Source organism: Nothobranchius furzeri, chromosome 11, assembly GCF_043380555.1.
Source record: "Nothobranchius furzeri strain GRZ-AD chromosome 11, NfurGRZ-RIMD1, whole genome shotgun sequence".
Classification (NCBI taxonomy): Eukaryota; Metazoa; Chordata; class Actinopteri; order Cyprinodontiformes; family Nothobranchiidae; genus Nothobranchius; species Nothobranchius furzeri.
Window position 1 is genome coordinate 47,079,835 of NC_091751.1, and position 13,394 is coordinate 47,093,228.

General features: G+C 39.9%; 1 protein-coding gene and 1 long non-coding RNA gene across 3 annotated transcripts in view; one reads left to right on the forward strand and one right to left on the reverse strand.

Moving 5' to 3' along the window:
* yes1 (YES proto-oncogene 1, Src family tyrosine kinase) overlaps positions 1 to 13,394 on the reverse strand; it is a 52,411-nt gene that overhangs the window by 6,839 nt on the left and 32,178 nt on the right. For both annotated transcript variants that reach the window (XM_054741741.2, XM_015956567.3), the window contains exons 4-9: positions 7,361 to 7,459; positions 6,163 to 6,266; positions 5,315 to 5,464; positions 4,845 to 5,000; positions 4,035 to 4,214; positions 325 to 401 (exon numbers count right to left, since the gene is read on the reverse strand). In XM_054741741.2, the coding sequence (XP_054597716.1) occupies positions 325 to 401; positions 4,035 to 4,214; positions 4,845 to 5,000; positions 5,315 to 5,464; positions 6,163 to 6,266; positions 7,361 to 7,459 (766 nt within the window). The remainder of the gene's footprint in view (positions 1 to 324; positions 402 to 4,034; positions 4,215 to 4,844; positions 5,001 to 5,314; positions 5,465 to 6,162; positions 6,267 to 7,360; positions 7,460 to 13,394) is intronic.
* Positions 11,843 to 12,280, forward strand: LOC129163670 (uncharacterized). Its single transcript, XR_008563463.2, has 3 exons — positions 11,843 to 11,958; positions 12,085 to 12,142; positions 12,220 to 12,280. It is a non-coding gene; the product is annotated as an uncharacterized lncRNA (long non-coding RNA).

The following is a 13,394-nucleotide window of genomic DNA, read 5'->3' on the forward strand; positions in this document are numbered from 1 at the left end:
AGTACAGAGAGAAGCGTCAAGCGTGTAAGTAGGAACAAATCATAGTAGGAGACTGAAACTGTGAACTTAAGAGGCCTCTGGTGAGATGTGTTTAAGTGCTTCAGGTGGTTAAGAGCAAAGGAGATGTATAAAGAGGAAAAATAAGGTAAAGTGACATATTTCACAAACCCAGCAGTAATCAAGCTCACACAGAACATTATTTGTTGTACCTCCAATAACAAAAAGCCTTCCCCGTTTTGAGTGAACACAGCTGGGCAGGTAGGAGACAAAGGCAGCTGCTGCACCTTTGTTAGTAGAAATCCTGTTTCTTTTCAGAAATCTTACCTGTGAGGCCGCATCCAACAACTGGGGTAGCTTCAGTACTTTTCCCTCTCCCTCTTTTATATAATCCAGCAAATTACCTGTTGGGAGTTAAAGACAAACAGGATAAGGCCGAGTGTGTTGAAACAAGAACTCATAAAAAAATGCTTCTTCGCTGCAACATGTTTAAAGTTTCATGACACTCATCACAAAACCAGGTTCTTTTTTTCTTCTTCTTTTAACTGGAAACACAGTAAGATTTGATCCCGAACTATAACTTAAAGGTGAACTTGGCAGTTTTGGCTTGCTTTTAGCACCCCCTAGTGTCTGCTTAGTAGAATCAAAAGTGAAACTTCTCTCCTCGCTGTGCACTCGTCTTTTTAACACCTTAATCTAACTGCTGAAATGTCTCTACAGCCTTTATTAGTGAGCTCATGATCTAAAACATGCATGAAACGTGCTTGAAGCAGACTCCAGCTCAATTTTCTTCTAAGTTCACAAGTGTAAATTCTGGCCACAGAAGGTGGCAGGGACCTGAGTGAATTTTCATTAACCCTGTAAAGAGTAATTTTAGCACATACTGGCTCAAGGAAATGATTTAAAAATATGAAAAAGTTGCACAGTATGCCTTTAAAGCATTAAGAGCACCACTAATGATTTGCAAAGTATACTTTAAAACTAAATAAGAAAAGAAAATAAGATATTGACAAAGGCTGAGCTTTGATCTGTTTTTTTTTCTGTCACACTGTTCCTTCCCAAAAACTGGTAGAGCCAGAAACCGTGCTCTAGTGCTGCACCGAGCCAAGCTCCCAAAAACACATGTTTGTATAACAGCATGAGTCAGTCATAGTCCTCTGCACGTCCTGCATAAACAAATGTTAGCTGCTAGAGAAGCCCTTTAGATTCAATCGGTTTGGTCGTGTAAAACAGAGGCCAACAAACTTTTTAGCTATTGACCAAAGCATGTTTAGGCTCCAAGAATCTGCATCTGGTTCCATTTTAATTAGGAAATTTGATTATTATCTTTTGTTTCTAACGTATTCACTATATTTATTGTAGTCACACGACTGCTCATGTCACACTGTAGAGAGGTGGAAACTGTACGGAGCATGAATTCAGTTAGCCAAACTTCACAACGCCTTCCTCTAATAGGACGTTACGTCACAAGAACACCCACCAAAAAGCATACGTTACCGAAAGCAGACTGCTAACTAAAACAACGCTGAAAAGAGAAAGATGCTCCACTATTAAAACACTTCTTCCATTTCCATGCTTTCGTTCTTTTTTAAACACAGAAACAGTTTTGTTTACCTGTTTGTAGCTACGGTTTCGCCGACAGCTGCCGGCTTCTTCAGGCTGACGCTGATGGTGGCGCGTCACTTCCTTCTCCGTTTATCTGCGGGCAGCAGAGGACGTTGTCGCCCTCTACTGCCCGCTCTCCCCTCTCCGACGATGCAGTCCCATGCGTGGTCCAGCGTGTAAACTCCGTCATCCCTGTTCATGGTCCCACATCCACGTCTCCTTATCTCTATTGCTTCCTTGATCCATCTTTTGTATTTTTGTTGTTCAGTGGTTATGATCCGTGTGCTGTCCCAGTCCATTATATGGTTTTCTCTTAAGCAATGTTCTGTTACGGCTGACTTTTTTATTGTACTTTCTGCTTCTTATTTTGCTGCTCTTGTGTGTTTACGATTTGCCTCTTTCTCGCACTCCTTTCTGTGTTCTATTGTCCGTGTATTGAGTTGGCGTCCGGTTTCTCCTATGTATGTTTTATTGCATATTTTGCATGGGATTTCGTAGATGACTCCACATTTTTGTCCAGCTGATATTTTGTCGTTTGGGACTGCATCGTCGGAGAGGGGAGAGCGGGCAGTAGAGGGCGACAACGTCCTCTGCTGCCCGCAGATAAACGGAGAAGGAAGTGACGCGCCACCATCAGCGTCAGCCTGAAGAAGCCGGCAGCTGTCGGCGAAACCGTAGCTACAAGCAGGTAAACAAAACTGTTTCTGTGTTTAAAAAAGAACAAAAGCATGGATTTACAAAGACACAGCAAGAACACACCTAAGACTTCTTCCATTTGTCTCCAAACCAAACTCCAAAAGGAATGATCCACGTGTTGTGTTGTAGCTTCCACTGTTGCCAATTCTACGCTCGTGTTGCACTCCCGTTACTAGTTGTTTGTGCCACTCCCTGGGTGTATTTTCATTGGTTGATTGCAGATGGAAGTCATAGGTTTTCAAGCAGTGCTTGAAGACTGCTGGAGGCTGACTTTGGTCATGAGGGTATTCATTAAGCTGCTCTAGAGAGTGCAGAGCCGGTTCACCATTTTCTCTCATGATTCTGTTCACGATAAGGTATTTTTCTAGCACAGCGTGGTCCGGGCTTTAGTGTGATTGAGGTGCAAGTTAAATGTGTAACAAAGAGGGATGAGGAAAACCAATAACCACCAGTTGGTTAATGCAAAAGAAAACATAACAACCGAGAGACGATTCACTGAATTCATTTGTTCAGTTAAAGAGCAAGTTCACTCATTTCCCAACACATCTGCAGTGGTCTCTAGGATAAATTGTGAGTTGATCTCTGGGGGGGGGGGGGGGGGGGGGGGGGGGGACTCTGGCGCTCTTGCTTCAGGAAATAGAAGAGAATCACAGTTGAGTTGAGCAGAACATGGCAGGATTTGGGAGTCTTACTTCCTGATATACAGACTCTGATTGGCTAACAGCAACATGACTCTACCGCTGACTGATTGCTCTGCAAAACTGATGTTTTCTCTCCATAAATAACACAAGCCTGAAGGAGTTCTGCTATGTTGTGGAGTGGCTAATGCTAACGGTTAGCTTCTACTAGCAAACATCTTTTGTGCGTTCCTTTTGTGTGACTTTTCTAACTGCATTACTTGGTTCTTAAACACAGTTTTATCGTTGTTTGCAGACGTTTCAATTACTACTGCAGTCTTCTTCAGAGCTTTACAGTCTTACTCTGCTGCCCGCGGATAAACAGAAAAGTGACGCCGCCAACAGCGGCGAGCTCTGAAGAAGACTGCAGCAATTCTACTAGCCAACACGTGCTCTGTTCTCTCCTGGACACTAAACCACCGACAGCATTCTCCATCACTAAACAAGATGCATGAGTCCATTTATGCTAATTTTCAATGTGACTTAGAATTTAATGGCTTTTCTGATAATCTTTTTCAACTCCATCTTCAATCATCTAATGCAGGAAATAGGGGTAGAAGACTATTTTCACATACATGTGAAACTCATCATTTTTCAACAGTAACAAGTAAAAACAAGCTGTTTCTCAGTGAACCTGGTCTTTAAAGCGTCACTGCTTCTTAGCATCAAAACAACCCTATGTTGTTTTTGTTTCCATTAGCCATATGATCCAGGTGGTTGAGTGGACTGAATGTTATTTAAATGCTGTGCAAACTTCAACTCAGCTGCTGCATGAAAACAGTGGCAACTAAATGTGATAATGAAGTAAATCAAAGATCCTGGGATTTGTAGTAGCAAACATCAAAAAAGTCCATCAGTCTGAGGCATGTGTCCCCTCGCACATCTGTGGTTGTACGAGGGGACATTTGCGCACAAGGTAAAACTACGCTTATTTGAAGGAAGGTGTTGCTTATTTCAGCAAGCCAATGATCCACATTGTGCTCTAGGGTTGAAATGATTCATCTACTAACCCAAACATGTCCACATCACTGCCAATTTGGGACTTTTAACTGTCCTTACCATGCGTCATAAACTCAGTAATGATGTATATTGGCTCCTCGGACACCACGGCGTAAAGAGGCACAAGTTTGTCATGTCTCAGTTTCTTCATGACCTGGGCCTCCTCCAGGAAAGCCTGTGGAGACATGGTCCCTGGTTTTAGTAGCTTGATCGCCACTTCAGTAGTACCGTTCCATGTGCCTGAACAAAAACACAGAAAAAGCTAAATTAATGTTGATTTTAGTGCTGGAGAATTATATTTTCCACTTTATTTCTAAAAGTTGAGAACTGTTATACTAGCACATCAAAACATGCTCATCAAGAGCTAATTTAGGACTTTTTAATGACCTTCAAAAGGCTACAAGGTGAAAATCTGATGACATGTTGCTGATCTCTTACAGTGTTTCCATGAAGATCAGGTGAAAAAGAAAGTGACAGCTTCAATAATCAGCCACTTCCTGGCTGGGACAAAAGTATCCCACAACGAGCATGGCAAATTAAGGTGAGAAAAACATGCGAGCAGAGAAGATATGAGGTAAAAAATAAAATAATAATTTAGCAGAGGAGGAAACTATTGTTAACTAGCAGCACTAGCTGCAGCAGGAGAGGCAGAGAGCGATCTCAAAACAGAGGCGTGCAAAGACAAAGGGATAAAAGATGAGCTGTTTGCTCAAAGGCCGCCATCTCACAAGTAGGCAGGAGAAATGAAGCGTAGGAAGTGACCTGTGATGACTGAACTCTGCGTGCGAGAGCGAGAACTAACACCAATCAGTGTTTACATCGGTATGTGGGCCAGTGTAGTATCCGAGTAAATCGCAATCAGCTTCTTACCCATCCAGACTTCCCCGAAGCAGCCCTGTCCCAGTTTGACTTCCAGTTTGAGGCTTTCTCGTGGGATTTCCCAGGCATCTTTCGATAGTCCCTGAGTTTGAGGCTTTAGTATTGGACACACAGTCGTCAGCCTGCAGCACAGACCGTCTGAATGCTCTACCAAGAGAAAAATGAAAAACGCTCATCTTCTTTCTCCACACATCCAGAGACGAATATGTGGGTGCTAATCCAATATTTTCACACAATTTACTTTAAAATCATATTTTCTAAAGAATTTATGAGAACGGTGACATTTTTTTTCCGTGCAGAACAAGATTATTGAAAAACCGATTTCAATGGGAGAAAAGGTTTGATGAAAAACATCTGAACAACCCCTCGCTTCCTAGAAAGTGAGGATTTCCTCTGAGCTGGAAGTTTCATTCAAACAAAAACACAACCTGCATGTTATCTGTTATGAGCGGGCTGCATACCTTTGTAGTGTTTCACCAGTTTCTGTAGTGTGTCAAACTGGGCCCGCGTGGTGATGTAGAAACCACCGTTATCCAGTTTGCGGATCTTGTAATGTTTGACGTTCTCTCCCCTCGCATCATCCCAGTCACGTACAGACAAAGAGTAAGCACCTTAGAGATCCAACAGGAATTCAATCAGTTGTGTTTCTCAGTAATCTGAGCTGTTTAATAGCGACGTGCTATAAGCAAACAATTAAAATATGAAAACATAAATAAAAACATTAATGGCACTGTTGAGATGTCATTTATCTTACATACGAGTTATTTTCATCAGCCTGAATTTATACCTGGAAAAAATACAATTTGTTTTAGTGAAACTCCGCCCACGCTCGCTCCGACAAAATGTGCCTACAACAGCATCTTAGGCAGTCGGTTGATGTATTGGCTATGGTAGTCCAGTGGTTAGGGCATCCAGCCCAGCACTCCAACCTCTGGACTACCAAGTTTGCTATGACATCAGTCGCCTAAGCCACATATCCTGTGCTGGCCAGAGATGACAGGTTTTCAGACCAGAGACTAGCTTCCAGCAGGGCCTGATGATGGGACTAGTTTCCATTGATGCTTGATACGATTTTCAAAGTAAAACTCAAAATGTGCAGCTGAAACATGCAAAAATAAAAAATAATAATAAAAAAAAAAGAAATATATTTGGCTGCATTTTCCTGAGGAAATAAAAATATCACACGGTAAAAAGCTCCAAAAAGTGGATTTTTCATGATACGACCCTTTAAAACAATGAAGAAACTCAAGCATGCTTTGCTCTTTTTGATCAAGAACATCTTTACTTTGCATTAAAAAAAAATCCTTACCTTTTGTCGTCTCACTTTCTCGAACCAAATAAGTGCCCCTTTGGTTCTCCTGATACAACAAGAGACGTTCTGTGTCTTTACGACCCAATTTACCAAAGTACCATCTGCCAGAAAACAACAGAATAAAGATGAAATCTTCAGCATCATACAGAAGCAAACTACAACTTCATATTTATGTGAAAGTTTTATCACGTGGGAAAGTAACAACTGTATCAAGGTGAAATTTAGCATTAGTTGGTTCTTAGTCAAACAGAGGCAAGCAAATATTATAAAACTAAACCTAAAACAGTCTATCGGCTTATCATTCAAGGCACTGAGGTCGTTAAAGGCACACTTGGCAGTTTTGGCTTGCTTTTAGCACCTCCTAGTGTCCGTTTTTCAAAACCAAAAGTGAAACAAATCTCCTCACCGTGCATTTGTCTCTTTAACACCTTAATCTAACAGCTGAAATGTCTCCCCAGTCATCTTTAGTGTCTATAGGAGTGGTTCATAAATAAATCAAACAAATCAGCTGTGCTCATCAAATAAAACATGCAAGAAACATGCTGGAAGCAGCTCCTGTTTTTTCTAAGTCCAACAGACTGGACCGACACTCTGAAATTGCAAATTCAGTTTTCTGGCCACAGAGGGTGATTGAGTGACATTTCATTAACCCTGTGAAGGGTCATTTTAGCACCTATTGGCTCAAGAAAATGATTTAAAAATATAAAAAATTGCATAGTAAGTATTTAACGTGCACCACTGGATATATAAAAGACTTCAAAAATCTTCATCACTATAAATATTTATAGAGCTCCCAGGTGTAAACGATCAAACTTTTCTTTCAAACAAGCAAAACACTATTTCAAGAAACTCCTACATGTTGCAAACGAGAAGAATTTTCTCACGAGGCAACAAGTACGTGTCATTTAAGGCAAATGCTAATTAGGTGTTTAATTTTTATTCCTGTAAGGATGAAGATTCAAAACATCAGTAAAGAGAAATTAGAGCAAAAGCGTGATAACAGTTGCTTAACGTTTCTGATAAACCAGAAGAAAAACATCGCCACCGGTCCTCTGCAAAACCACAGGGCTCTGTTCCCACTCTCAATACATCAAAAAGAAACTGGGCAGGGTGAGGAGCAAGACAACAAGGGTGAATAAATGTCAAAAAGTTGACAGAAACTGCAGTTTGAACAAGTAATGATTTGAATTCTCACTCTTCAGCCTGTATGGAGTCAGCTGGAGCCACGTAATTACTGGGGATGTAGCCCACGTCTCCTGTGTTCAGGTTGAGGGCCTGCCACCAGTCCCCTTCACTGAAGAGAAATATCAGACGAAAAGCTTTTCATAAACAAAAAAATAAATAAACCCGCCTACTTTCACAAGAAGTGATTAAAGGAAACAAGGTCATTCTGTGCGTCAGCTGGCTTCAACAACATCAGAAGTCATTTTAATCAAGGCAGAGTGTGGCTTAGATGCATCACTTTAAAACAACAGGAAATGTATCATCTTTCACTTACCTGCTAAAATCCTTCATTTGTGTTAATCACACATGTTCTACGAATGTAAGACGTTATTTAGGTTATGTCACCCAAACCCCGATGTTACATGTACATCTTTTTAAATCAGACGGAAGGAACTCGGATGTTGTCTGGTGGCATTTTGAAATACTTTAATCTGTCCTTCTCCCACCTATGCTGTTTAAGCAGATGGCATTTTCATCACTATAAAAGCCACGTGAGTACAGACAGCGGTGGGATGCGATGGGACATGTGATGAATGAGGAGGGCAGGATTTGTGCAGCACTTGAAGCATTGTCAGTTGTCTCAGCTGTGCACACGCCGGACAAAAAAATTAAAATAAAATCAAACAAAAATCTCTATAAGCAGCACAAAGCAAAGAATTAGGGTCCGACCGATATGCTTTTTTTGGGGCCGATACCGATATAATTGCCGATAAATCTCCCACACAAAAAATAAAAATACAATTTTCTTAAGCTTAAACCCTTCATTCTCTGCCTTTTTGATGCAAATTTATTTCTCTATTACACACCAAAGAACTGCCTCAATAACTCACTAGGGTTTCCAAGTAATGCAAATAAGATTTATTTAGCAGAAAAACAACAGAACACACAAACTCAGTCACAGCATAAATCTAACATTCTTGTAAACTGTGGTTGCCACAAATACATTTTAACTTAAATCAATATTCCACCACTCAGTAAAATTGTGTCTTGTTAAGATTCCCCAGAGTTAGACAAGTCAGAAAAAGCATTTTATGACGGGCCCAATATGATCTGGCAGCAGTTGGTTTTCTTAGTTTAGCATAAAACAATGTAAGTGAATTCACATACATTGTAGTGTTTTTTTTTTAATGCAGGTGAATGCAAGCCTTCCCTTCCATTGCTTTAAGCCAAGGATTCCCTAAGTGTAGTGCGCGCACCCCCAGGGGTGCCACTAGGGGGTGCGCGAGGTGAAACGTGTAATGGCTGCGGAGCTCAGAGAAGTCTGTCACATGTCACCATTAGCGTAGCCAGAAACTCATTTGTGGGCGGGCCTAAGAAAAAGTAAGTGGGCACAATAAATGCAATTGAAAACAAGTATATTTTGCATGTGCGTGTGTGTCCTCCGCATGTGCCCTAGCTTCATAATAATAATAATGCGCTCCGAGCTTCAGCACTCTGGCCTGCGCACGCTGTTAATAGCAAGATATGTTCAGTATTTGATCATTTTTATCGGTGTTGGAGAAATCTGAAGGTGGTGAGTCATTCTGGCAGATTGTAATTAACACCTGTCTCATGCAGGTGTTCTGACATTGTAAACCTCACACACAGAACATTGTGGATGTAACTAAATAAATCAAGAAATGATTCCCATCTGAGCATTTTAGCATTATATTATTATATTAGCACACTGACTGTGGGACAGCATTCTAAACGTGTCAGGCTATTAACAGCGCGCTGAAGATCTTTAGTTCAGAGTGCGTCTGTCAGAGGTCAGACGCGTTCCAGCGGAACCACGGCTCACGGGTGCACATGTGAGCACATCTGGGCTGGGCAGAAGGAATTTTACAACATTGGTGCGCACACACGCGCACACACACACACACACACACACACACGCACACACACACACCGATTTAAACAAGCACACGCTGCACAAACTCCGGCGCTGCGCTGTGCTGTCAGACTGGAGGCAGAAATGAGCGCTGCCTCCTCCGTAATAAAAACTTTTAAGAGGTTTTATAACAACATTTTTCAGTCAAGGTCAAATTAAGATATTAGCTTCTATTTTGGGATGACGTATTAAAGTCGGGTCCACTCCAGCCAGTGACTCCGAGCCTGACTACAACTCATGTTACTACAGCATTTGTTATTCCAGTCCGCATGGCAGCGGATCGCAGATTCAGCCACACCATAAAACAGCAAAAAGTCGGTCTGAGACAAAAGTGAACCTCATGGCTATAGCTTTTCCATCTTTTCCCCTATAGACATTTGATTACGCACAAGTAGGTGACCAGTTCAGGTTTACGCAGAGCAGAAGGAAGGAGAGCGCTCTGGTTAAACATTCCTGCTTTAAGAAAACAGTTAAATTGCATTGTTTATGTGCTACCTGGGCACTCTAAATATTTATTTAAAATTAAATCAAAGGAAATTGTAATGGTATTGAATGTTTATTAATTACCATTTCAAAAATACATAATACATAAACATGAAAATGAAAGTAATGGGGAAAAAGGTCGATCATATTTTTTTTAACCCCGTCTGTCGAGTGACCGTTTAGCTTGACATCTGATATATATATATATATATATAGCCATGCCCTGATGTGGGGCTGGGGGGGTGCGTCGACATGGTCGGGACATAGAAGGGGGTGCGCGGCTAAGTAAGTTTGGGGACTGCTGCTTTAAGCTAAAACAACTGTTTACAAAATGTTTTTTCTGACTTAGCTAACTCTGGGGACCTAATAACACACACAAGTTTAGGGACAGAAGATCCCTATAAGAATATTAAAATAATAAAAATGCAGCAATAAATAAAACGTAATAATTGTGCTTTGTAACAAAGTAACACTCTGTGGAAGTTAACTTGGTGAACTTATTCACCCTGGACAGGAAATAATTGCACATAAGAAACATAAATATGAATACATTTTAAAATATTTCCAAAACAATAATTTGTGTTCAAAGTTCAAAGGAGTCGAGCCACACAACATGAGTTCATAAAGCTGGCGCCATCTGCTGGATAGGTAGCGCAATATTGGCCATATCGGCCGTCTTTTTCAACTACCCCTGACTGCATCCCGGAGATCGGGGCGGGGCTAAATGTGGGCGGGGTCAAACGTTTAGAGGTGGGCGGAGACAACTATTTGACTCCTGCCCCTCTCTCAATGGAACCAGGAAACCGCTGTGCTATGTGTGTGTGCAGTGCTGTAGCCGGGACAGAGGGAAGTAGTTGCCAAAATGGAGGTAAGCTGAAGTTCATCAAAATATTCCAAACAAGTGATGACACCAAGAGAAGCATTAGTATTAATAAAGGCTATTTTTAGACATTTATTTCAATTTTGTGTCTTTACTGTTTGAACTGTTGCTTTTATACAATAGAAATACTGCAAGGAATTAGGGTAATACAATTAACAATAATAAAAAAACGTCTTAAAATTAAACTAAAATATAGGCAACAAAAATTATTGTTACGGTTCTAATGTCAAACCAGAGGTCCGGTTATATTTTTAACCATTTGTTTAAAAATATAACCGATCTTCTACCAAGTGCACACCCAGTGTTTTCTCAAAATATATTGGTAAAGATATATAGATAAATAAATGAAAACTAGTTCAATAATTTTATTTTATTTATTTACTTTTTTGCTGATAGTGCCGTGAAATAGGTATTAATTTTCTATATGGCTTTAGAAAGATCTTAAACAGACTTAAATTTAAGTTGAAGAAACCTGTAGGAACACTTTTATAGCTTTGGGGAGATATGTTGTGTGGTCATGATTACTTTTAGGTGGAAAATATTTTTTACAGGGGGAAATATGTTAGTTTTTTAAGCTTTTTATGTTCGTATCTGGGTTCTACACCTGATGGGCTTCATTATTATGGTTAGAGTGCTAATCTGATATGTGTAATTATATAAACCTTGACTTAAAGCTCCTTTATCAAGTTTTAGAACAATATTAATATATGGCACGATCTACTGTTGAGGGAGAAATACTATATATTACATAGGGAAAATATGTTAGTTTTGTTTTTTAATCGTTGTTACATGCTAAATATAGAATAAGGAAAGAATGGTGTAAAGCCATTTTTCCTAACTAGCAACTAATTAGTAAATGATGTGACTTAAGCAGACTTAAAAAGGTACCATTCATAACATAATAATTAGAGGAGTGTTTTTCAACCCTGGTCCTCAAGGCACACTGCCCTGCATGTTTTTGGAGTTTCTGTGATATAGCAGACCGTATTGAGATGATTGCAGTGAAGCAAAAGCTTGTTCATCAGCCATCAATTCAAATCAGCTGTGCTGAAGGAGGGAAAACCTGAAAAATGCAGTGTGCCTTGAGGACCAGGGATGAAAACCACTGGATTAGAGATTCTGAAAGCACATCTGAGTAATGTGTAGAACATTGATGTTGGTCTTGTTGCGATAGTACATGTAAGTATTCATGACATGAAATGTTGTTGGTAAAATGAAAAATGTACTTCATATGTTATGTAATACATTGTTTCTTGTGAATTTCTTTTTCAAAGGAAAACATGCGGCAAATTAGGAGATGGTGGTGTCTTGTTCTGCTGCAACACTTCCCCATGCCGTAAGTGCCCTCCATGATCACACTTTTTTTATCAGATATAAAAAAAAAATGTCTTGCTCAGTCAAGAGTCAACAGAATAACATTAATGTTTTCATAGTGAATGAACGTTGTCATTGTATCACCAAGGTCTGAGGAAGACAGAGTGCAGGCACGAAAAAGACGGAGAGAGGAAAGAGTAAAACAGGTGAGAGACAATTTGATTAATTCTTGTAGTTTAACTGTTGCTTGCAGACTAAAGCATAATTCCTTCACTTATTTCAGGGCCTGGAAGTGGTCCCTCCTAAGAAGTCCTGCCATACTGAAATAGTCTGTGCAGCATCAGGTATTGATCAAACAAGTATTGTTGTACACAACCCCCTAGGTTGTCAAAATGGGATGTGGGAAGATTCAAGATTCAACCTTTTGTCATATGCACAGCTAGAAAAACACACTTTGTGCACAGTGAAATTCTTACTTTGCCAAGATTAGAAAATTAAGACTGTTGCAGACAGAGCACTTTTTTTTCAAAGCAAGTTTTTCAGTCATTTCTCTATTTTCATTAAACCAGAGTACTAAGCAACTGATCTTTTTTTACAACTTGCACTGTTAATATGCTTTTTATGAACCACAGACTTTTTCCTTTCTAGCAGAGGCTGAGAACTTGCTGGAACTGGACACAGGGAACAGAGTACGTTTTATATTGTCGGCTTTTCTTGTGTCATTGTTTCTTCTCCAACCTCTATTTTAATTAGAGGTGTCAAATAATTCCATTACTTGCAATTTTTTACAGCCATGATTAACGTGTTTTATATTTTAATTATGTTAATCATTTTTAATCTACTGCTTCTTTATGGGACTTTTAAATAAACCAATTTCTTTTCTTTTACGCTTCTTGCTGGTGTTCTTGAAGGGTTGATGTAAACTCATAAGTTGAATGGTTGACGTTACAGTGACAAGACCGGTGAGAGATTAGCTGCAGCAGTGTTTATTTCAGCGACCTTGTTATCTTTACTCTGTTTTTTTCACCCTTCTTGCAACTTTTTCCAAAGTTATTGTTACCATTTGGATGTAATGGGTGTGTCACTGAGCATCAAGGCTGCTGACAGCTTCTCTCCTGTATCAGATGCACTTCCGTGCTGCAGTTTGGAAAGACCACAGCATCAGCTGTTTGGCTAGCTGTTAGCATTGAAAATAAGGCTTATATTATGTACAGTTATTAGATTAAATTAAAAGATTGGATTACTTTCAGATCATACATAATTAATGTAAAATATGTTTTTAATCTCTTGACAGCAGTAATTTTAATATTGTCTTTATTTTTGATTAGAAGAATTCTCTGCTTGAGGACACCTTTGAGGCAGCAAGGTGGTGTACCACAAGGTCCTTCAAAGGAAGCCTTTCCCTTCCCCAGGTCATCACCATGGACAGGGAAGCTTGCCGGAGGGCAGTGGAGAGGT